Here is a 23,204-nt window from a genome sequence, read left to right as displayed (position 1 = left end):
ATGGGGATTTTTCTGTTCTGTTCTCTGCCTACCTTGCTGAGTGAGAAGACACACAGAGTGGCTCCTTACAGCCTAACCATGAGAACTCCAGGCAATGAGAGTTATTTCTCTCCACCAGTTTGCAGCAGGTTTTGAAGGAAGTTCTGTCTAATCAGATGAGTCACTAGAAAGGCCGAGCCAGGGGATTCCCAGCTTCTGCTCAGCCTAGCATTGACTCTCATGGTGGCCCAGGAAAGGATCCAGAGAGGGAGTCCAGGAGGGCTGGGTATGAGGTCATGAGTCCAGCAGGAGCATGGACATGCTTCTGAGGTTGTTGTCTACATTCCTGGATTTCCATGAATCTGTGCAGGCAGTGCTGTAAATTCTAGATGTCCTATTCTCATAGCTATCTATTATGATCCAGGTAGAAGTTGTCTCTGTTTTGCATCCTCCTGGCAATAGCTGCATGGTAGGGCAAGGAGAATTGGATGTGGTACAAAAATGTGCAACCTCTTATCCAACCCCAAACTGGCAGCACACAACAAACCACGGTTCCTTTAGATCTACTATCTAAATACATCTGTAGTTTATTAATAGATGTACCACCATACAAGGTCACTTAAGGAAAACTAGACACTGTGTAATAATGTTCATGGAGTCTCTCAGTGCGGCTTCGTACATTCCAGACACATTTCAGCCCAAGCCTTTCTCAGTGACATTACTTGTAACAATTCAGCAGGCTGATTCAGATGATCAGTAAGTAGCTGGGCAGAACAAGTGTGTTACCCAAGTTCAGTAGCTGCGTGCACTCCTGTTTTGCTAAAATACAAGGTAGAAGTGGGGGGAAGTGCACTCCCATTTTGCAATTGCACACGGCTTCTGAACTTGGGTAGGACATTTGTCCTATCCAATTACTGATCATCTGAACTAGCCTAATGTGTGCTATTTCCATAGTTTAAAATATCTCAAACAGATACACGTGTGACTTCTCGAGCCTGAATGAAACACATATAAAGACTGATTTATTGCAATAGTTAGGAAAGGAACTGTAGCTCAGGGGTAAAGAACCTGCTTTGTATGAAGAAGATTCCAGGTTCAGTCTCATGCATCTCCTAGTAGGACTGGCAAAGGCTGAAATGGCTCTCCAAGAACTGAAACCTTGGAGAGCCATTGCCAGTGTAGACAATACTAAGCTAGATGTACTAATCATATATAGATTTTCCTCCTGGCTATTTATTTATTCATTGATTCAATTCATTCATTCTTTTTTCTTTCTAATTGTAAATAGGGATGTGAAGAACTGGTTTGCTTGTGAACTGGACTGCTGTGAACCAGGCTGATTCGAGCAGTTCAGTCACAAACCACTTTAAACTGGTTCACGTTGGTTCATCGAACCAACCAGCCCAGCCGATTGGTTCAACCAAACCAATTCGCTTTGGCACAGTTCAGTCTGAATTTGAACCAAATTTGGACTGAACCACATCAAATGGTCTGTGCACACCCTTAATTGTAAATCATCGAGCTGTAGGTGTGGTGTCATTGCAGTCAGATGTGGTGTCATCTCTTATTTATACCACTGGTATGTCATGTTTAAACAGGCACAGATTTCCTTGCAATCACTTGCACTTAGTCAAACCTTGAGTACATCTGGCTGAAGGATGTGTTGTCACAGTTTAATAAGGGAATGAAAGAAGCAATGGGCACTGTTCTCAGCAATACAGCATGATAAACATGCTATTGTAATGCTGCACACTAATTCTGATTCTGTACACTGATTCTGCTATATCCAGTCTCCTTTTTCTTACAAAGCAATGCCATGCCATAGGAAACACTACTTTCAGCCTCACCTGTATCTCCACCCTATCACCTTATCCACTGAACTGCAGCTCTTTACCCCTGTGGTCGGGGAATCAGATTTGATTTGCAGACACTGAAATCTGTTGACTGTTCCCAAGTCATATTACTTTTATTCAGGGGGGCTGAGCAAACAGAACTATACAGCCAACCTGAGCCATTACCATTCCCTATTCTAAACCTTCTGTTGGTTCTTTGCTCAGCATCTTACAGCCCCATGTTTCAGGTAATCTAAACTGAGTTGATTTAGAAGGGGTTAAAAGCCAAGCATTACCCAGCCTTACTTTATTGCCAAAGTGCTGTTCACACATTCAGCAATAACCATAGGAATGACATATTGAGGCTGTTCTCATGACCAGCCTAACCCAACCTGGGGCAGCCCAGGCAGGGTTAGGCTGTTCATAAGAAGTGGCAGGATGCTCACGGATCCCTCCGCCCCCGCCTGCCTAACCCTCATAACCAACCCAGCTGTTAACTGATTTTAAGGGTGCTCTTGCACCCTTAACCCGGCTACCAGGTATTGTGTGTGTCTCCTTGGGTCGTCTGGGGGAAAGGTAAGTTGAATTTAGCCCCCCCACCCCCGCGCCCTTCCTACCTGCCCAGGGCGATCTTGAGAATCACCCCATTGTATGCTTCCCTTGCCACAAGAAACATCAAGAAATGACTCAAGTTCCAACAGGTCACGCGAGGAGAGAATGAGGGTGTGGTAAGGAAGGCAAAGTTGCCAACTTTCCTAGCTTCATCTGAACTGCCCTGTTTAAACCAGATAGCTAGATGGAATCATGAAGTATTTCAATATATAAATATTAATAATAGTAAGCAGAATAAAACACAGATCAAATACAAAAATAAAATACGGTAGCAGAAGGAGTAGCATAAAATGATAATGAATTTAAAATGCAGTATAGCTTAAAAAGTTAAAAGTTCATTTGTTGGAAGGCCTGAGCAAATAAGAACATTTTTGTCTGGTGCTGAAATGACATAATCAGAGCCAGGAGAGCTTCCCTGGGGAGGGCATTCTACAGACAGGGTGCCAAGACCAAGAAGCCCTCTTTCTGGTCATTACCACCACCTACTTAACTTCAGAGGACGGAAGACCTCTGACAATGAAGATAGTGTTCAGATAGGCTCATGTGGAATTAGGCAGGTAACTGGCCCTAAACTGTTTATTATTTTATTTATTTATTTATTTTAACATATTTGTATACTGCCCAAAACGCAAGTCTCTGGGCAGTTTACAATAAAACAATACAGTTTAAAACCATCAAACTATTAAAACAGTATTTAATTAAAAGCCTGGGTGAACAAATGTGTCTTGAATGCCTTTTTTTAAGTTGTAAGAGATGGGGAGGCTCTTATTTCAGCAGGGAGCATGTTCCAAAGCCTCGGGGGAGCAACAGAGAAGGCCCGTCCCCGAGTAGCCACCAGAGGAGCCAGTGGCAATTGCAGATGAACCTCTCCTGATGATCTCAATGGGTCATGGGGCTTCTCTTAAATACCCAGGGCCTAAGCCTTTCAGGGCTTTATAGGTTATAAAAAAAGATCTTATATTTTGCCCAGAAACTTATCAGCAGCCAGTGTAGATCTTTTAAGATAGGAGTGATCTCTGAGATGACCCAGAGACAAACCTGGCTGCCGCATTCTGGACCAACTGCAGTTTCCAGACTATGTACAAAGGCAGTCCCACATAGAGCACATTGCAGTAGTCAAGTCTGGAGGTGACCAGCAGATGTACTACTGTTCTGAGGTCATTTATCTCAAGAAACAGACAAAGCTGGCGTATCAGCCAAAGCTGATAAAAAGCACCTCTGGCCACCACCTCAACCTAGGACACCAGGGAGGTTTGTGTCCAGAAGCACCCCAGACTGCGTACCTATACCTTCTGGGGAACTGTGACTCCATCGAGAACAGACAGATCAAAATCATCCCCTGAGTTCCGACCCCACACAATAAGTACCTGTCTTATCTGGATTCAGTCTCAGTTTGTTAGCCTTCATCCAGCCCATCACTGCATCCAGGCAGGCATTTAGGGAGGTTATGCCTTCTCCTGATGATGTTGACACAGAGAAAAAGATGTGGGTGTCATCAGCATACTGATAGGACCCTGCACCAAATCTCCTGATGATCTCTCCCAGAAGTTTCATGTAGATGTTAAACAATATCAGAGACAATACAGAGCCCTGAGGGACACCATACAGAAGTTCAGATTTTGAAGAACAGCAGTCTCCAAGAGACACCATCTGGAATCTGCCCAAGAGGTAGGAGTGGAACCACTGCAAAGCAGTGCCTCCCACCCCCAACCTCCTCAGATGCTCCGGAAGGATACTATGGTTGATAGTATCGAAAGCCACCAAGAGGTCCAAAAGGACCAACAGAGTCACACTTCCTCTGTCAATTCCCAGTTGGAAATCATCCATCAGGCCAAACAAGGCAGTCTCCACCCCATAGAGCACCTGAAAGTCAATCTGAAATGGGACTAGATAATCAGTTTCATCCAAGACTGCCTGGAGTTGAGAGGCCCCCACCCTCTCAATTACCTTGCCTAACCATGGAAGGTTGGAGACAGGCCTATAGTTGTTTAACTCTGAGGGATCCAACACAGGTTTCTTCAAAAGAGGTCTAATAATTGCCCCCTTAAGGCAAGGAAGCATCCTTTCCTCCCTCAGAGAAGCATTTATAATATCTGCCAGGCCTTCTGCAACAATCTCCCTGCCAGATAGTATAAGCCATGTTGGGCAGAGTCAAGAGAACAGGTGGCAGGCCACACTGCTCCAAGAAGCTTGTCCACATCCTCAAGAGTCACAAACTGGAACTGATCCAGCCTGACCACATAAGAGGAGTCGTTGGACACCTCTGCATCAGACACTGCAGTAATTGTGGCGTCTAAATCCAAGTTGGCCCAAATATGATTTTATCCACACAAAAATCATGAAACATGTCACAGCGGGTAATAGATGGTTCTAAGTTCTGATTCAAGGGAGGAAGGGCACTTACTAGCCCTCTCACAACCCTGAACAACTCCGCTGGACATGAACTTGCAGATGCAATACAGACTGAAAAGATTTGCCTCTTTGCCATCTGTATTGCCAGATCTTCAAATGTGCTCTATGTTGTAATCTGTTGGATTCCTTCATTTGTGCTCCAATTGTCTATCTTGCCACTTCAGCCCCCGTAGTTCTTCCGTATACCAAGGGGCCAATTTTGAAGCGGGCCAGAGAGGACGTTTAGGAGCAATCATGTCTACTGCCCTGGTGAGTTTGCTGTTCCAATTCTCCACCAGGGAATCAACAGGATCACCGGCAGGTAAAGGTAAAGTGTGCCATTGAGTTGGTGTTGACTCCTGGCGACCACAGAGCCCTTTGGTAGAATACAGGAGGGGTTTACCATTGCCTTCTCCCATGCAGTATGAGATGATGAGCCAACACTAAATCCCTCCAAGGCTTCTTGGAATCCTATTAGATCCAATAACCTTATTGGGCAGACCATCCTAATGGTCCCCTTGCCCCTGAGATGGTGGGATGTAATTGTGAGTCCAACCTTAACCAGATGGTGGTCCGTCCATGACAATGGGGAAATCACAGAAGTCTCCACCCACGGAACACCACCCAGATCAGAGTGAAAGATCAGATCAAACATGTGACCAGCAACGTCCTTTGGTCCCTAGACGCCTTAGAAGAAGCCCATAGTTGTCATGGCCGCTATGAACTCTTGAGCCGCTCTGGACAGATTGATCCCAAAGTGGGCATTGAAGTCCCCAGCACCACAAGCCTGCGGGACTCCAACACCAAGCCTCTCAGCTCAGTTAGGCAGCGGGGCAATTGGTATGCCAACAGAAGTCCTGGTCTATCCCTGGTCCCCAAGCCTAGGTACACACATTCAATATGGTCAGACACTTCAACAGGAATCCTGGTCAGGGAGATATTGTTCTTATAGACTACAGCCACTCCACATCCCCACCCACGTCCCCACACCTGCTCTTCAACAGAGTACCCTGGAGGGAGAAGCTGGGACCAGACTGGACCACCAGCCTCTCCCAACCAAGTATCTGTGATATATACCAAGTCTGTTCCTTCATCCAGAATCCAGTCATGGATGGTTTCTGACTTATTCTGGACAGACCTACCATTACAGAGGAGCAAGGTGAGGGTCTGTGGGAGGTCAGCACTGCTCCTCAAGGTCAAAGAGCTGGCAGGACAGCCAGAAGGGGAAACAGCTATTAGATTTCTGATTCCCCTTCCCCTGTGATAGCTTGCTGACCTGGCAACATTACTTCTTCTATTCCTCACCACCACTGGAATAGCCACCCCATAGTCAGTGGACACACACCCTGTCTCCCCATCCCCAGACTAACCAAGACACATCTGAAACACCCAGAGCCTAAAAACAACAGAAGTTAAAAAAAAAAACCCAAAACCTGGCCCTCACTATCCCCTGAAGTGGCTCCCCCAAAGGAGCAGGTCCACCGCCACAGAGCAGCAGTCCTTTATAAGCCCAGAAGGATGGCTAGTCTGGGAAGATGGTCCTCAAGAACTGCTGACTCACTCCCCCCTTGCCCCAATCCCACACAGACTTACCCACAGGGCAGCAACCACAAGTTAGGGGGCACACAGGCTGGCAGGCTGTCAACTACAGATGGCAGCAACACAGGCTCTCACCACTGGGAAGCAGCTGTCTCTCTGGGTAGTAGATGTTAAGGTGTCTTCCTCCCTGTTTAGAGTTTTATAGGTAAGCACCAGCACTTTGAAATCTGCTTAGAAACTGACTGGTCTCCAGACCAGTAACCAGGGTAGCTGTTTAAGAACTGATGGGATATGCTCTTTATAGCCAGATCTTATTAGTAAGCTAGCTACAGCATTTTGTGTGCCAACTGAAGTTTCCAAAAAGTCTTCAAAGGGAGCCCATCGTAAAATGCATTACGGTAGTCTACCATTGCATGGGTAATAGTGACCAAGCTATTTCTGTCCAGGAGGGGCCATAAATGACATATCTGCCAAAACTGATGTTAGCCATAGATGCCACCTGGGCTGGACTCAACATAACATAACATGAAATCTTCATCGGAGATCACAAAAATTTCTGTGACTGAGGTCTGCAAACTATAAGTTTGCATTGCACGCATTGCATTGCTCTTATGAGTAGAAAACAGGTCCCAAGGCAATGTGTGAACCAGCTACTCTGCAACGGAATGTTGTTTCTAAGCTGCTTATTTATCCTCAGGTGCATCATTAAGGAATTATCTCTTGTGTAAATCCCTATTGCAACCAATCAAAAGGAAGTGCCCAAAGGGGACAGCAAGAGGAAGACAACCTGGGAGGAACAGAGTTGGGTGATGGTGGAGATGCTAATCCATAGCTAAATATGAAGGTGGAGTCACTTGCCAACTAAAGACAAGGGCTGGGAGAAACATCACTTATGCTCTTGAAAGTGGAGCTGGAGCATTCTGTATCCAGGAGAAGCCTGTAGGTTCAGAACCACAGAGAGAGATGAAGAAGATGGGTCTCTGTCTCCTGGGGATGAAGAAGGTGAGTGGCAGATGCCCAAAGGGCAAAGTTTGCTACCTCCCTGGAGAAAGAGGGGAAGGCAGATGCTTTCAGGGCGTCCCAAGGAGTAGACTATCAATTTTCTCTTTGATTCCTGCAGCAGTGAGTTACCCAGTGGAGTCTAGTCCATTGAAGGCATAGAAGGTGATGTCTCAACAGGGCACATGATGGGGAGCAGGGACATTCTGGTACTGGGCTCTGAAACAGGAGCAAATTTGACCCAAGAGGGAAATATGCTGGATATCTGCTCTGTCAGAAGATTAAAACCAGATGATATAGTGTCACACACTCAGGGCTTGCATATCCTCAATGAAAAGCGGGGGGGGGGGGAGTTTGAGTTGTGAACCAAAGAAACCCAAATTTTACACCTCACACTTGTACAAATTATATGTTGATTATAAGAGCTGCATATCTGCAGAATTTCAAGTGGCAATGGTACATGGCAATGAAGAAAAGTGGCCATGGGACACTGAATGATAAGGGGAGAAATGCTGAATAAGCACCATGGAGAGAGACATTCACCTGTCCAGGCCACTGAAGCTTCACTCCTTGAGTCAAGCTTCCCTTAATAAGTTTGAGGCAGCGTTCAACAAAACTGTCCAAATATTCCCAAGCATTTTCTCCATAGTCCTGAGGATTAGAAATACTATTTGAAGGGATTTTAGGAGGGGGGAAAATGAAGAGACAATATTCATTTCAAATACCACATACTCAATTCACTTATCCTCTGAGAAGGAGATAGACTTCTAGTTCATAGGAACCTAGGAAGCTGCCTTATACCGAGCCAGACTTTGGTATTAGCTCAGTATTACACTAACTGGCAGTATCTTTCCAAAGTTTCAGGGAATAGTTTCCCCCAGCCCTACCTGGAGATGCCAGGGACCTTCTGCATGCGAAGGAGATGCTCTACGACTGAGCTACAGCCCCATCCCCCAAACATCATGAAACATGTGTGCCATTTATACCTTACAGCAGTGGTCTGGGAGCCACTTATTTGTGGCTTCATTCCATGTTGCTGCTGTAACATTTAAAGGGCAAACACCACATGGATGAGGCCCACTGCATGCAGCCTCCCTATCCTTTCTTCCACTCTTAGTGAAGCAACGATAATATGGGAAGGACCTGAGCAATTTGTCCTGTACATGGTGGATGATGGTGATGGTGATGATTGATGATATGGACCTTTATTTCTTGCACTAAGCCAGAGTTGGACTAGAAGACCCAAGATCCATTCCCAACTCTTAATTTTCTATTATTCTATGTAATGTCAGACTTTTTAACATTAAGGCAGCAGCATGAAATTAAGCCACAAATAAATGGCTTCCCAGCTAAAGCTGTAATAAATAAAGGGCATCATAGACTGCCCACCTAATTTGGGCAATCCATTACAGATTGCCGATCTGTTCCATCAGATCGAGGGAACATGAATTTGTTTGTTTGCTTGCTTGCTTGCTTGTTTAAAATGGTGTATACTGATTTTCTTAAAAAGTTATTTATACAAAGTGGTTCACAATAAAATATTTAAAAAATTCAGTCAGAAAAATCCACACACACAACAGAAGAACCAACAGCAAATAAAATACTAAAACCAACCTAAAAGATGTTCTCAGTTAAAAGTTCAGTTAAAAGTTCCAATGAAAAACCAGCTGGAACAGATGGGCCGTGAAGTCCTGTTTAAAACTTTCATGAATCCCTTTTGGTAAGGAATTCCATAAGTGCCCAGCCACCACTCAGAAGTAGGTAATCACAGTGAAGCTGTGAAGGTGTTGGGGTATGCCTGAAAGTCTGGTTGCCATAGAAGTCCTCTCTCTCATATGTTTGTTTATTGTGGGTGGGGAGACTTACACAAAATCTATGTAGATAGTATTGTAATGACCACAGAAATAGTATTATTTCTAAAAATGGTACATAGAAACCAAAATGCAGTTTAGGTCTGTCAAAGGTGAGGCATTTGAATTTTGTAATATTCAGTGAAACACAGTGAAAAGATGGGACTACGACTAAATGTAAAGAAGACTAAACTAATGACAACGGGCACAGTAAACAGCCTCAGAATTGCTCATGAAGACATTGAAGAAGTGGATAGCTTCTGCCTTTTAGGATCGACCAACACAGTAAAGGATCTAGCAGTCAAGAAATACACCACAGACTAGCACTTGGTAGGGTTGCAATGAAGGCCTTGGAAAGGATATTTAGATGCCGTGATGTGACTATACCTACAAAGATTAGAATCATTTGGACAATGGTTTTCCCCATGACACTCTATGGATGCGAAAGCTGGACTTTGAAGAAGCAAGATAGAAAAAGTATTGACGTTTTTGAACTTTGGTGCTGGAGAAGACTTTTGAGGATACCATGGACAGCCAGGAAAATAAACAAATAGATCTTAGAACAAATCAACCCAGAATTTTCACTCAAGGCACAAATGACCAGGCTCAAATTATCATACTTCAGACACATTGTGCAAAGACCCAGCTCCCTTGAGAAGTCCACTGGGAAAAGTTGAAGGATAGAGAAGAAAAGGATGACCAGCAGCAAGATGGATGGACTCAATTTCAACAGCAATGAATGCACCACTGAGAGACTTTAAGGCCAAGTTGAAGACAGATCATCCTGGAGAGAATCTATGTGGTCGCTAGGAGTCTACACTGACTTGATGGCACTCAATCAATCAATCAATATTCAGTTTGCACATTAAAAGTAGGTGGGAAGTTTATATATATATATATATATATATATATATATATATATATATATATATCTCCTTAAAAATAAATAAAATATATATATATTTCCTGGGTCTTTTATATATATATATATATATATATATATATATATATATATATATATATACCCAGGAAATATATATATATTTTTTATTTATTTTTAAGGATATATATATATATATATATGAAGAGATGGAGTTTTCGGTCCTAGGAATAGATATTTTTCATAGATAGTTTCGTTTACCCCATCACAAAGAAGCCAACATGGTCCAATGAATTGTGGACAGGACAGATTTACCATTAGGGATCACCAGGTAGTTGGCTGCTAGGACAGATAAGGGAAAGCTCTGTTTCCGTTGCAGCAGAAAAGGTATTTTTCTTTGCCACATATGCTTCTGCTCAGTAGGCAGCCCCAATAACAGAAGTAGTGGCATTTATTACAAGAGCTTAATTTTTCAGCTGTGAAGTCCAGGGTCTGGCCTGAAGAAGGTACATGAATGCAACTACCTTGCTTAAACTTTGCAGGCCTGGGTCTGGTCAGTATGTGGCTGGAAGACCACTTGGGAACCCTATGGGAACCCTCGAGAGCCAGCATGGTGTAGTGGTTAGAGTGCTGACTAGGACCGGGGAGACCCGAGTTCAAATCCCCATTCAGCCATGAAACTAGCTGGGTGACTCTGGGCCAGTCACTTCTCTCTCAGCCTAACCTACTTCACAGGGTTGTTGTGAAAGAGAAACTCAAGCATGTAGTGCACCGCTCTGGGCTCCTTGGAGGAAGAGTGGGATATAAATGGAATAATAATAATAATAATAATAATAATAATAATAATATGTACACTGCTTTAAGCTCCAGCATTGAAGAAAGGTGTGCTATAAGAAGGGGTGGGGTCAAATATACCTGCAAGCAGTGTTCCCTCTAACAGGGAATTTCAAATGTTTTGACTACAACTCCCATAATTCCCATTCAAAGGCCATTGCAGCTGGGGATGCTGGGAGTTGTAGTCAACATCGGGAATTCCCTGTTAGAGGGGATGCTGCTTGCAAGTAGTGATTTCTGACAAAAGAAATTCTACTCCTTATCCTAAAAGTGTGTTGGGGAGTAGTAATGTTTTAGTGGTATTTTATTACGCAGTGTCACTTTTCTTTGTTGTATTAATTGCACTTTCTTGCCTTGTCTGTGAGACCAGTAGCCTAAGAGGTGGGGAGAAACCCTTTTGATAAAGAAATAATAAATAATAAAACAGAGAGGTACTATCCATTTGCACTTTTCTTTATATAACTTTATATCAACTAGCCTTGGGACTGAGAACTGATTTGGTGGCTAAGTTCTGGTGAAACCTGAATTGTATTAAACCCTTCCAGTGGACCTAAAGACTGAGTGTGAACTGTGTGTGATGAACAGTATCAGCTCATCAGGATTTGGGGAGGGGAAACTAAGCATATGAGAAACACATGGGGAAAGGGGAAAGGGGAAACTGGCAAAGCTACCTGAGAGGGAGAATGAAGCTCTACAAGGCCTTGTCAACCCATATGCTAGGTAATGGTAAAGAAGGAAGGAGGGAAGGGTCGCTAGACCCAGAAGCTGTTATAGGGGTATGTGTCATGTGCTTAAAGTGTCTGAATATACAGAGCCAGCCTTGTAACGAACAGACTGTGAGATGTGAGAAAACTAGCTTTATGCATCTCTTTCACTGAGGATCAATAAGCGTAGGTAGCCATTGGAGCATTAGCAAAAATCCAAAAGCCACATACACACACTCTATAAGTGAGGTGCTGGGAAAGCCATTCTCTCTCCTATGATAGGAAGCCCTTCACTTCAATCAAACATTCTATATAGTGCCATTTCACCATGTCTGGTCTTCAAGGTGGCTCACACAACTATAATTTAAAGTGACCTATAATAATGTCAATCAAAAATCCAGCAAAACAATCTAAAAAGCACATCAAGCCAGTAGATAAGAACAAACATTAAAAACAGCTTAGATATGGTTAAAAGTTCCTGCAAACATGATGGGGAGATTCTCATTGACATTTAACTAAGGTAATGCCAGACACATGCATTTGGAGGAGGGGTTCCAAAACCAAAGCGCCATAAAACAGAAAGCCCTGTTCTTGAGAGTCACCCACCTAATATCTAATGGGGGTATGCCATAGCTCAGTGGAAGAGCATCTGCTTTACATGCTGAAGGTCCCAGGTTCAGTCCCTGGCATCTCCAGGTAAGGCTGGGCCTGGGAAAGACTCATGTTTGAAAGCTTGGGGAGCCACTGCCAGTCTGTGGACAACAGTCTCCTGAGCTAGATAGACCAATGGTCTGCCCAGGGCAGCTTCCCATGTTCCTGTGTACAGCCCGACACCTTCTATGCACCCTCGATCACCGTGGTCCCTGTTGATGGCCTCAGAAGGGAGAAAGCCCATCCTTTTGGGTATGTGGAAGCCTGGTACCTGGTTCATAGTGGTGACTTTTAGTGGAGAGGGGAAATCAAGCTCAGAGCAACCTCATTCATTATTAGCACTCAACATATTTTCCAAGGCTGCTGTTGACCCTTGATTCGGAAAGCAGCTTCTGAACTGAGGGGCCTGACGATCTTCAAAGTATGCCCCAGGCCAGGACTTCAGTGGGGGAGGGGGCTTGACTGCGCGTCTCTCACCCGAGCTTTGGCCTGGGAAAGGGTATCATTAAGCAGGGACAATTTGTCCTCCTCCTCTAAACATAACGATCAAGCCCCGAGGCGGAGGATCAAACGCTGAACTGAGGTTCACCCCGGCGAGATCCGACAGGGAAGCGCCCAGCCGGCAGCCCGCCTTTCCTCCCACCCACCGCGGCCCTAGGTGCGCCAGGCTCCCCACCTCTCCGTCCCTGCCCGGCTTTCCTTTGCAGTGCACGAGGACGGCGGAAACAGGGCCGGGGGTGGCGGGCAGGGACCTCGACCTCGTGTCTTCCACCTAGGATGCGGGGGGAAACGACAACAAAGAATCCAGCAAGAAGCTGTCAGTTCCATCCCGCACCATAGAACCCCCCGGAAGGCAGTGGGGTAGAAAAATGCTGCCAGACTGCTACTGCTTTGGAGGGGGTGGCTGAGCTCCAGCGGGCCCTGCCTGAGCTTGTCCACAGCGCAAAGCTCGCCTGGGTCTGCAATTACCGCGCCCTCCGCCCACCCCGCCTGCCGGGAAACGGTGCCCCCGAGAGCGGGGCGAAGCCGTTATTGAGACGCGGGATTGATAGGGAAGCCACCACGCTGATAGGCTTTAATGGATGTTCGAAGATCACGCCCCCTTTTCCAAGGACACAATCTTCAACCTAAGTACACACACACACACCACACACACAATTAACGACCGGGGTGGTCAGCAGAGCGCCACACAGAAAGGTTTGTCAGATCAAACTTTCAAACCGTAATGAAAGTTCTTGAATGATGCCATGTCTCTAATAAGGGATTTCTGGGATATACTTTATAAACAAGGTCGTACTGTGTGCCAGAGCTCACTGCCACTTAGCCCCAGAACCTGCTTTCAATGGTAAGACACCACCCATATATTAGGAGACGAAACAGTGTTGTCCAGCACGTCCAAAGTTCCTTGTAACCTTGGCACATCTGCAGTCAAAGGCTTGGTTTGTTTTCATAGTGGAGTTTAAATACGTTTTTACATTTTCCACGACTATAATTTGAATGTAGTAACAGCAACAGATCGTTTTGCTTTACGAGTGCATTTCAGCCTAGAATTTGTCACTTATGAATGTTGTTAATGCAGGGCAGAAGGTAGAAGAGGGTCTGTTTAAAACTGAATTCTACCCTGTGTAGAATTATATCCAAACTATAAATGCTGGGGAAGAAAAATTCAGTATTAATGGAATCGTGTATTAATGGGAAAATGGTAAATCCAGTATTGATGGGAAAGTGGGACAATCCTATATTCCAGACAGAGCATCTTTGACTAACTTGGCAAAGAGGCACCTTTTAACATGGTGATTCTCTTTATTTAGCAGGGGGAGAGTAACTGGCCCTATTCACCCCCAGCACAGTACCTCCAGTGACTGTTGCTGGTATCTATCTTATGTTTCTTTTAGATTGTGAGCCCTTTGGGGACAGGGATCCATCTTATTTATTTATAATTTCTCTGTGTAAACCGCCCTGAGCCATTTTTGGAAGGGCAGTATAGAAATCGAATTAAGGTATTATTTGATGCTTGGTATTGTAACCTGCCTAGAGAACAGGAGGCTGTTGGTTCAAATCCCTACTGGTGTGTTCCCCAGAACACGGGAAACTCCTATATTGGGCAGCAGCGATGTAGGAAGGTGCTGAAAGGCATCATCTCATACTGCGCGGGAGATGACAGTGGTAAACCCCTCCTGTAGTCTACCAAAGAAAACCGTGTGGCTCTGTGGTCACCAGTAGTCAACACCAATTCCACAGCACAACTTTACTTTAGTATTAGTGTCAGAAAAAACAAGACTTTCACAAGGCTGCACTAGGTCTGCTGTTTATTTTAAACACAGTTGTAGAATTGGTTTAAAAAGCAACTTGTTCATTATCTTTCATTTTGTTTTGTGATTTGTGTGTGTATGAGAGTGGGGGTGGGTAGGGAGGAGAGTGTATTAGTTTCTGGCATTCTCCAGAATCTGTTTATTAAATTTGTCAACTGCTTTTCCAGACAGGTGTCAGCCAGGGCAGCTCACAATAAAGAATGTAATTGAAAAACCAAATAAAATAATTAAAAAATAATTTGAAAATGCACTATCACCAAGCAAGCAACAATATCTTGCATATGCCACACGACAATTTAAAAAGACTTAACTTCCCCTCTAAACGTATATGAATGGATGGATGGGCATTTTCCAGGAAGGCATTCCAGAATGGCAGATGCACCACTGAGAAGACTCTAACTTGGGTCTCGAAATATTAACCTAATAGAAGGAGAACAGGAGTAACTATATCAAATCAAATGAAAAAGTGGTTCAAGTACTCCTGAAGATTTATTTATTTATTTAGCAAATTTATTGACTGCCTGACTTCCTTAGAGTCAAGGCGGTTTACATAAATTAAAACAGCAACAACAAAGAAAAGAGAAGTGGGGGGAAAGGAAAGGAAAAAAGAAAAAGTACCCACCCACCTCCACACATGTTAAAAACTAAAAGCCTGGCAAAATAGATGGGTTTTCTTTCAGGAGCTTCTTAAAGGACAGGAGGGAGGAGGCTTTACGAATCTCAGGAGGCAGAATGTTCCATAAGGAGGGAGCTGCACCAGAGAAGGCCCTCCCACGAGCCTGGGCCCCGCCTACTTCCCCTGGGCCCCGGAACTCTGAGAAGGCCCACCTGAGAGGACGTCACAAGGCAGGTCGGAGTTGATGGGAGAGGCAGTCCTGAAGGTACAAGGGTGCCATACCCGGAAGGGATTTATAGGTGATAACCAGCACCTTGAATTGGACCCAGAAGTGAACTGGCAGCCAATGCTGCAACCTCAGCAAAGGTGAAACATGATCATATTTTCTGCTGCCCATAAGCAGCCGGGCTGCCGCATTTTGGGCCAGCTAAAGCTTCCGAGTCATCTTCATAGGCAACCCCAGGTAGAACACATTGTGGTAGTCCAACCGAGAGGTGACGAGGGCATGAGTTACGGTTGCCAGGCAGGACCAGACTCAAACGATATAGGGTTTTATAGGCTAAAACCAGCACTTTGAATCAGAGGCCCCTCTTACCCCTGGACTTCGGGGCAGGGCCTCCACACACCCTGCCCCCCACAAATCCTCTTTAGTCTGTTCTGGGTGGTGTGGTTTGTGCCCTCAAGAACTTACGTGTTAAAAAATGATGCCAAACTTGCAGTGGGGGGCCTCCAAAGGCCTTTAGGTCCAGGCTCCGAAATTACCTAGGTGCACCTCTGCTTTGAATCTTGCTCTCAAGAGCCAAACCATTCATCCAATTCACCTGAAAAATGGCACAAAATAATGAATGGTTTGAAGTTTAGGACCAATAGAATATTCAGGGTTTTCTATTGGTCCTAAAATTCAAACCATCCATCCAATCCACCTGAAATATGGCACAGAGTAAGTAACTAGGGTATAAGCTACCTGTCCAAACTGAATGCCGATCCATTGAGAAATAGTTTGAGCTACAGCAATTTGAAAACTTACTCAGAGGAAGGTGGGGGTGGGGGAATGAAGACAATACAGTCTTTTCAAAGCACAGCTGTAAATAATGAGCCCACTGGATTAATTTTTCACACCTACATTTGAGCCCTTATTTACAAAAAAATAGGGTTCAAATATAAGATGAAAACTGCATTGCAGGTCTCTTGTATTAACTACTGTAACAATGTTAACGGAGGTGTTCGGCTCTCCCTCATCAATGAGTCTATGTGTCATTTTCTACTTTAAAGTTATTTGCCTCGAGTTACAAAATTGTGATAGTAGAGTGACGTAGGAACATAGGAACATAGCAAGCTGCCATATACTGAGTCAGACCATAGGTCCATCTAGCTCGGTGTTGTCTACACAGAGTGGCAGTGGTTTCTCCAAGGTTGCAGGCAGGAATCTCTCAGCCCTATCTTGAAGATGCTGCCAGGGAGGGAACTTGGAACCTTCTGCTTTTCCCAGAGCAGCTCCATCCCCTAAGGGGAATAGCTTGCAGTGCTCACACATTGAGTCTCCCATTCATATGCAACCAGGGTGGACCCTGCTTAGCTAAGGGTACAAGTCATGCTTGCTACCACAAGACCAGCTCTCCTCTCATGACAGGGATGTTGTAACATGTTCTGGATTGTTTGCCCCCAGAAGCTGAAATTGAGGGACCTGTTTGCTACCTCTGAATATGGAAGTTCATTTTTGCTATCATAGCTAAACTATTGCACGACCTATGTTCCATGAATTTCTGTAAAGTATCAATCTGAACTATAATGTGTTGGTGGGAATGGCCCACTTACTTCAGTCATTTAATGTTTACAGTGGGCCAGTTCACATGAACACACACACCCCTTACAGGCAATGAAGGTGGGGATGCGCTGAGGATGTGCCTGCCCCAAATGTCATTAAAGGGCATGCTGACATGTTCTCAGCGCATCCTGTAATCATGTATGGGGATGATAATTGAAATCACCCCTTCCTTCACATGCACTGCAGGAACCATCTTCCTGTTTCATCGATTCCTCTCTTGTCCCATCTTTCTATAGATCCAAAGATCTCCATCAAACAAAACAAAAACCCCAACTTTCCCATAGGCCAGGGATTCTCAAACTTCATCCCCAGATATGGTTGGACTACAACTCCCATCATCCCCAGCCACAATGACAAAAGGCTGGGAATGATGATGATTGTAATCCAAAAGCATCTGAGGACTCAAGTTTGAGAACCCCTTCCATGGCGAGGCTGCAGTTGCTAAAGAACTCTGTCCTGGGATGCAATACTGACATCACTGCTTACTTTGACTACATAGGTCTATGGAGAGACTCTCTGGTGAAGTGGATCACCCATTCGTCAGCCTGCAGTAACCAAGAAGAGAGTCTGCTGCCTGCTTGCCTTTGTGCCTCCCTTTGCCAACATTCCTCCTGAGGGCTGTGGGCCTGCTGTCCTCCGCACCAGGCCTAAGCTTTGCTTGCCAATGGGTTTGTGTGTAAATGAATACAGGGAGACTGGAAGGAAAAAATACTCTTTGACAGAATAAAAAGTCAGGCAGCTCTTATGTTTTGTTTTTTCACAATGTGCTGTTATTAGTATAAACACTGTACCCAGAGATCCTGGCTTGGCATCGGGAAGGAATAATAGTCCCACCCCAGAAAGATGAAGGACTCTTGGGCACTGAAAATGACCGGGAGGGCTCCATGTTTGCGTGTTCTGACCATGACTGAGAGTGTGATATATTTTCATTGGATGGGCTTATGTAATTAAGCACTGGGAATGCAATCAAAAAGGCAGAGCTAAGGTTACATGTTGCAAACTTGACTTTGGTATTCATTCCCTTGAGTGCTACCTTAATAAAGCATGCGCATATGTGCGTGTGCGTACTGCATACAATTAAGGGGAAAAATTCAAATGTAATGTGAGTGAGGCAGAGTGAAAACAAACAGAACTTTTCAGATTTCAGATGTATCATTTGAGTATTTGTAACCTTTCAGGGTCTGGCGAAGCTAAAAACAATCACACTTTGGCTTGGAAAAGGAAGCAATGAAGGGGTATTGTTGAAGTGTATAATAGCATGACTGAATCAGTGAAAGAATAAGGAATTGCTGGTTTACTCTTCCACATAATTCAGCAACTGGTGGGCCCTTGACAAACGACAGATTCAAAATCAACAAATGAAAACACGGACCCTCAGACAATTATTTCATGGAGTGTATATCTAATTATTGAAATGTGAACCATTGCCTGTAGATCTTGTAGACATGGTGCTGATGACCAACAGGATAACAAACACAAGCTGAGACAAATCATTGAAAGATATAAATGTATTAACTAAGGGCATCTGCTGATGTTATTATTTATACTCTCATGCAGCTGCAAGTAATTCCAGTGATGAAAATGTTATCATTGGGAGAACCTATACCAACTTTTCTTGGAAAGTCAGGCAAGAATAGGCCAAGAAATCTTTCTGGCAATAAACTAGCATACCTTATGTCTCACTATGGAAGCAACCCTGCACACACACACACACACACACACACACACACACACACACACACACACACAGAGGAGTAAGCCCCTACAGCCAGCGTGGAATAGTGGTTAGAGTGTTGGACTTGGACTAAGACCAGGGAAACCTGAGTTCAATTCCCAGCTCAGTCATGAGACTCACTTGGGTGACTCCGAGCCAGTCACTTCTCTCTCAATCTAGCCTGCCCCACAGGGTTGTTGTGAGGATAAATGTAACTTTGTACACTACTCTTGGAGGAAGAGCAGTATATAAATGTAAAAATAAGTAAATGTGTATAGGATCAGGCTTCATGACTGCAATCCTGTTTAGATTTGCATGGCAATAAGCCCCCCTGAATTTAGTGGGGTTTACTTATGGGTGAACAAACAGGATTGGTCCACATGTCTTTCAGACATCGAGGTAGTGACATTCAGAGGCAATCTCTTGAGAGGATACCATAACATATTTCTTTATAATAGTAAGCAAGATCTGGACTGTTTGTCATGACTACTACTGAAATAAAAGAGACAAGTTGATCATGACTAACTTAAGTCCCATTAATTTCAATGTGACTTAGTGAAGACCAGCTTAGTCTGAATCCTGCTCAATATTTATTTCCCTGTGTAAGATATGTGTGATGTGAGGTATCATCACTCCTGCTTGCAGGAAAATCATTCCATGTGAAGTAGCCAAAAATGTCCTTGAGATGGCCAGGGCATTCTATACACATTCTGTGCCTAGACCTCAGACTGCAGAAATCTAGGAGTGAGTATTGTGGAATTATTAACCCATTAGTACCCTGTTTGCTTTCATACTTTTTATCTATAGCATTTTGTTACTACTTTCTCTTGGAAGCATGGTTGCTCCTAAATGCTTTGGAATTAAAAATATTAACATTCATGTGCACACCAAGGGGCCGTTCTCATGATCAAATGTGAGGGCGGCCAGGGAGGGAGGGAGGAAGCCTTGCCAAGCTTACCTCCCCCACAGACGATTGTCCTGTGGTGCTGAGCGCACGGATCATGCGCCCAGACACTCAGACACTGCCCCTGACAGTGCAGAGGAACAGAGTGGGATGTGTCCTCCAGGCCCCTGGACAGGGGCGTAGCAAGGTTGGAGTGGGCCCAGAGACAAGATTTTAAAATGCCCCCCCAAAAAAATCCAGGGCCTCCGCACACCCCAGGCCCCCAAGGATTTAAGTCTGATATTCCAAAATAAGTATGCTGCCTGCAAATACATTTCACTGAATACACACACACATGTCACAATATATAGTGATATACATTGAGTACTATACATTTGTATTACTTTTAATGCCTAGAACACACTAGAAAGATGAATTATTAAAATGAGCCCCTCACTGCAGATTAGCAAAGGAGACTTTCAACCATGCAGGGTGAACCTATGTCTGTTTTCTCAGAATTCTGAACAAATTCAGTCAAGTTTGATTGCAGGAGGTTTTTCACAGGAGGCTTTTAAAGCCCTTTAAGACACATCTCCTCTGGAATGGAGGTGCTGCATTCACATGTTGGCCAGATTTACCCTGAAGTCCCTGCAAGTTATTGGGGAGCAGTTCACACACAAGAAAAATAAAATAAAAGCACCACACATGCTTCACAGTTCTCACTCAGACCTTCTGGATTGCAAAACAACTTGAACATAAGTGCATTTATAAATGAATGAATGAATAAATAAAATTAATAAAATACTGTTCCAGAAGTTTTTGCAATTTTCTGCCATGAAACAAGCCACTTATAGGACTTTTTAGATAGTTTTTTTTAAGTCAGCAAATTTTCCAAGCTGTTTCAAAATAAATATTCAGAGACTTCTCGGTCCCTCCCCCCCCCCATATCCAAGCCCTATGGCAAGCAGATCCCTATATATGGGGGGGGGGGGCGGGAAAGGTAACCACAAAAAGGAGTTCACACTCTACCTGGCAAATGCTGGTCTGGGTTAAGCAGGGCAGCAAGGGGTCTTCTGCTGCAGAGAACACTCTGGCTGCCTCCTCCTTCCTGGCTTGCTTGGGCCCTACTCGAGTTCAGGCTTCACTGCGGCCTACACGGAGGCCTCCGTGGAAGCCCCGCCCACCCGCCAATCAGCTGAGAGGCGGGAGAAAAGAAGCTCTTGGCAGCTGGGCTGCTCCTTCGATTGCGGCCAGCAGAACAAGCAGGAGAGACGGCGAAGAGGGCAAGTGGCTGAGAGGCTATGGGGCTGGGCAGGGGGCAATGGGGAGTCACAACGGGTGCCTCTGGGGTGTCCCTCCAGGCAGTGGGGCCCCCAGACAACTGTTTCCCCTTGCCCTATCATTGTTACGGGCCTGCCCCTGGATATCCCATAATGCACCATGCCCAGTGCTGGCTGGGAGCAGCTGGCACTTGCCCATGGGCAGCTAGCCCAAGTTAAGGGCATGCCCACGCCCTTAACCTTGGCTAACAGGTGGGTTCCATAGGCAGGTTTGCCACCATGGTGCCGCTGGGATCTGTGTGGATTCCAGCCCGGGCTTGGCTGCTCTTGAGAACATCCTCAGAGATTGTTAAACCCCTTAACAGCTGCATGTTGTCACTGCACCCACACCCCATGCCAAAAAAGGCTGCACTTATTCCATTGCCACTTGCTATGCGCTGGTTAAAGACACAGACTCTCTGTGGCAGGAAAAAGGGTGGCCGGAACTCTACCAGCCAAGCATTTTGACCAAACCTTCACAACACTCTCCCCACACCTGCCCTGCCCACCTGTTTTGGACCTATGCATCTGTTTGCTTATTGATATTTAAGTTTACATCCCACCTTTCCACAACTGATCGAGTGTAATAAAATAAATCAAACAAAACTAACATCTAAAATTATTAGTAGCAGTGCAGAGAAACAAGCTGAAGGGTCATAAAAGGCTTGGTGTAGAAGAGATGAATTTTCACTAATCACCTAAAAATAACAACAGATTTGGTCTGTCAAACTCCCTTGCAGAGGTGCATGTAGGTAATTTTAGAGCCTGGATCTAAAAGCCTTTGAAGGGGCCCCCTCCCCTTCACATTAAGCCTCATCATGCTCCTCTGGGTGACCACACCACCCAGGACAGACTAAAGAGGATTTGGGGGTCTCCAGGAGCTGTGGAGGCCATCGACTTCAGCCCCAAAGTCCAGGGGTAAGAGCGCCTCTGCTCACTTGGGAGGAAGTTCCATAATAGTGAACTGCCCCTTTGGGACTGTTTAGCCTGAATGTAGGTGCTGCCTTCAATTTGCCTGCCCACCCTGGTTTCCCTGGACACAGTCCAGCCCTGCTTGTTCCCCAGACCTGGTTCAGCCTGGACGGTATATTGCCAAAGTTGCTTTCCTGTCTCTTGTCCTGAAAGAACTCTTCAAGCCCTTGTTGGCCTTTGACATCTACTAGTTAGGCCAATCAGGTTGATGTTGGGGAACCAGGAAATGTCAAAACCATGAATTTAAGTGGGCTAATCTTATTTGTTTTCCATCTCAATGAGCTTTGAATGATTTCGTACATAGTTCTCAGCCATTAATATGTAACTTACAGATGACTATTTCACCCTCAGTGACAACATTTACTATACAGCTATTTCTAAAGGTACCTAAACAGCCACCTCGTTGTCCAAATTTGTTGGACATTTGATTCATTTTCCAGAGGGTTGGCTGTGTTGGTTTGTTACCGCAAAACCAAACAGATACCACAAGCCTCTCTCTTCTTCTTCTTCTTTTTTTTTTTTTTTGTAGTATTTAGTTCACTTTGTGAGTCTCAGGCTCAAATGTAAGGCAAATACGAGTTGGTATTTGTCTGATGTCTCATTCTAATCTCACTTTGAATTGTTATTCAAGCTGTACAGAAGAAACTAAGAAATATCTCACTTAACAGATTAGAGCAAAAAAGAAAACGGACATACTAATTTTGGCTGCCCAGCATGACTAGAGGGGCACTCACTGATTTATTTATTTTAATGTGTGAAAACTGAGTAAAAACTGCCCTTTGGGATGTTGTATATTTTCAAAACTGACAATACAACTGAATGTTAATATGCTGCAGATGCAGCAACATACATTTCATATTCTCAAAGGGAAGCCATGTTAGTCTCTTGCAGGACAGCTAATCACCTGAAAGAGTAACAAATTAATTGTGATGTGAGCTTTCTAATTCATGTATCCAGTGAAAGAGATGTTTGCCTAGGAAAGCTCATGCTACAATACATTTTGCTAACCTTTAAAACAGGAGCAGGTAGAAGAGAGTGGAATCTACTGGGCTGAGCATGTACTCAGAATTACCCTGTTCCTTCATTAAAAGTCTATGTCTGGCTCTTGAGCCACTATTTTGCATCCTTGGTTCTGGTGCAGGGTTAGCTCTTCCATGAGGCAAGATGAGGCAATGGCTTCAGGCAGCAGATGTACTACAAGCCAAGTGCAGGTACCCCACCCCACGGCAGGTATCGCCCTGCTACCTACTGCTGTCACCCCAAGCAAAAATCTTTATTCTGATACTTGACCA

The 23,204-nt window shown here is 44.6% G+C and overlaps 1 protein-coding gene and 1 long non-coding RNA gene across 11 annotated transcripts in view; one reads left to right on the top strand and one right to left on the bottom strand.

Annotated features, from left to right (window-relative positions):
* WNT6 (Wnt family member 6) overlaps positions 1-23,204 on the bottom strand; it is an 81,556-nt gene that overhangs the window by 23,433 nt on the left and 34,919 nt on the right. The window contains exon 1 of one of the 9 annotated variants that reach the window (XM_053284927.1): positions 20,651-20,748. The exons of 4 other annotated variants lie outside the window; for them this stretch is intronic. Coding sequence is in view for 2 of the 5 variants with exons in the window: in XM_053284921.1 (XP_053140896.1) it covers positions 12,948-13,099 (152 nt within the window). In the remaining 3 variants the exon portion in view is untranslated. Of the gene's footprint in view, positions 1-3,790; positions 3,962-12,947; positions 13,250-20,650; positions 20,749-23,204 lie in introns of those variants that run through there. 4 more of the 9 variants (XM_053284926.1, XM_053284921.1, XM_053284920.1 and 1 more) reach the window with 4 other exon arrangements.
* LOC128340137 (uncharacterized) lies at positions 13,041-17,761 on the top strand. 2 transcript variants are annotated; one of them, XR_008313487.1, is made up of 3 exons: positions 13,041-13,468; positions 15,264-15,565; positions 17,524-17,761. It is a non-coding gene; the product is annotated as an uncharacterized LOC128340137 (long non-coding RNA). The 2 variants fall into 2 exon arrangements; XR_008313486.1 differs by having other exon boundaries at positions 13,043-13,468; positions 15,264-15,464.

Source organism: Hemicordylus capensis, chromosome 1 (assembly GCF_027244095.1).
Source record: "Hemicordylus capensis ecotype Gifberg chromosome 1, rHemCap1.1.pri, whole genome shotgun sequence".
NCBI lineage: Eukaryota > Metazoa > Chordata > Lepidosauria > Squamata > Cordylidae > Hemicordylus > Hemicordylus capensis.
This window is presented reverse-complemented; position numbering and strand designations above follow the sequence as displayed.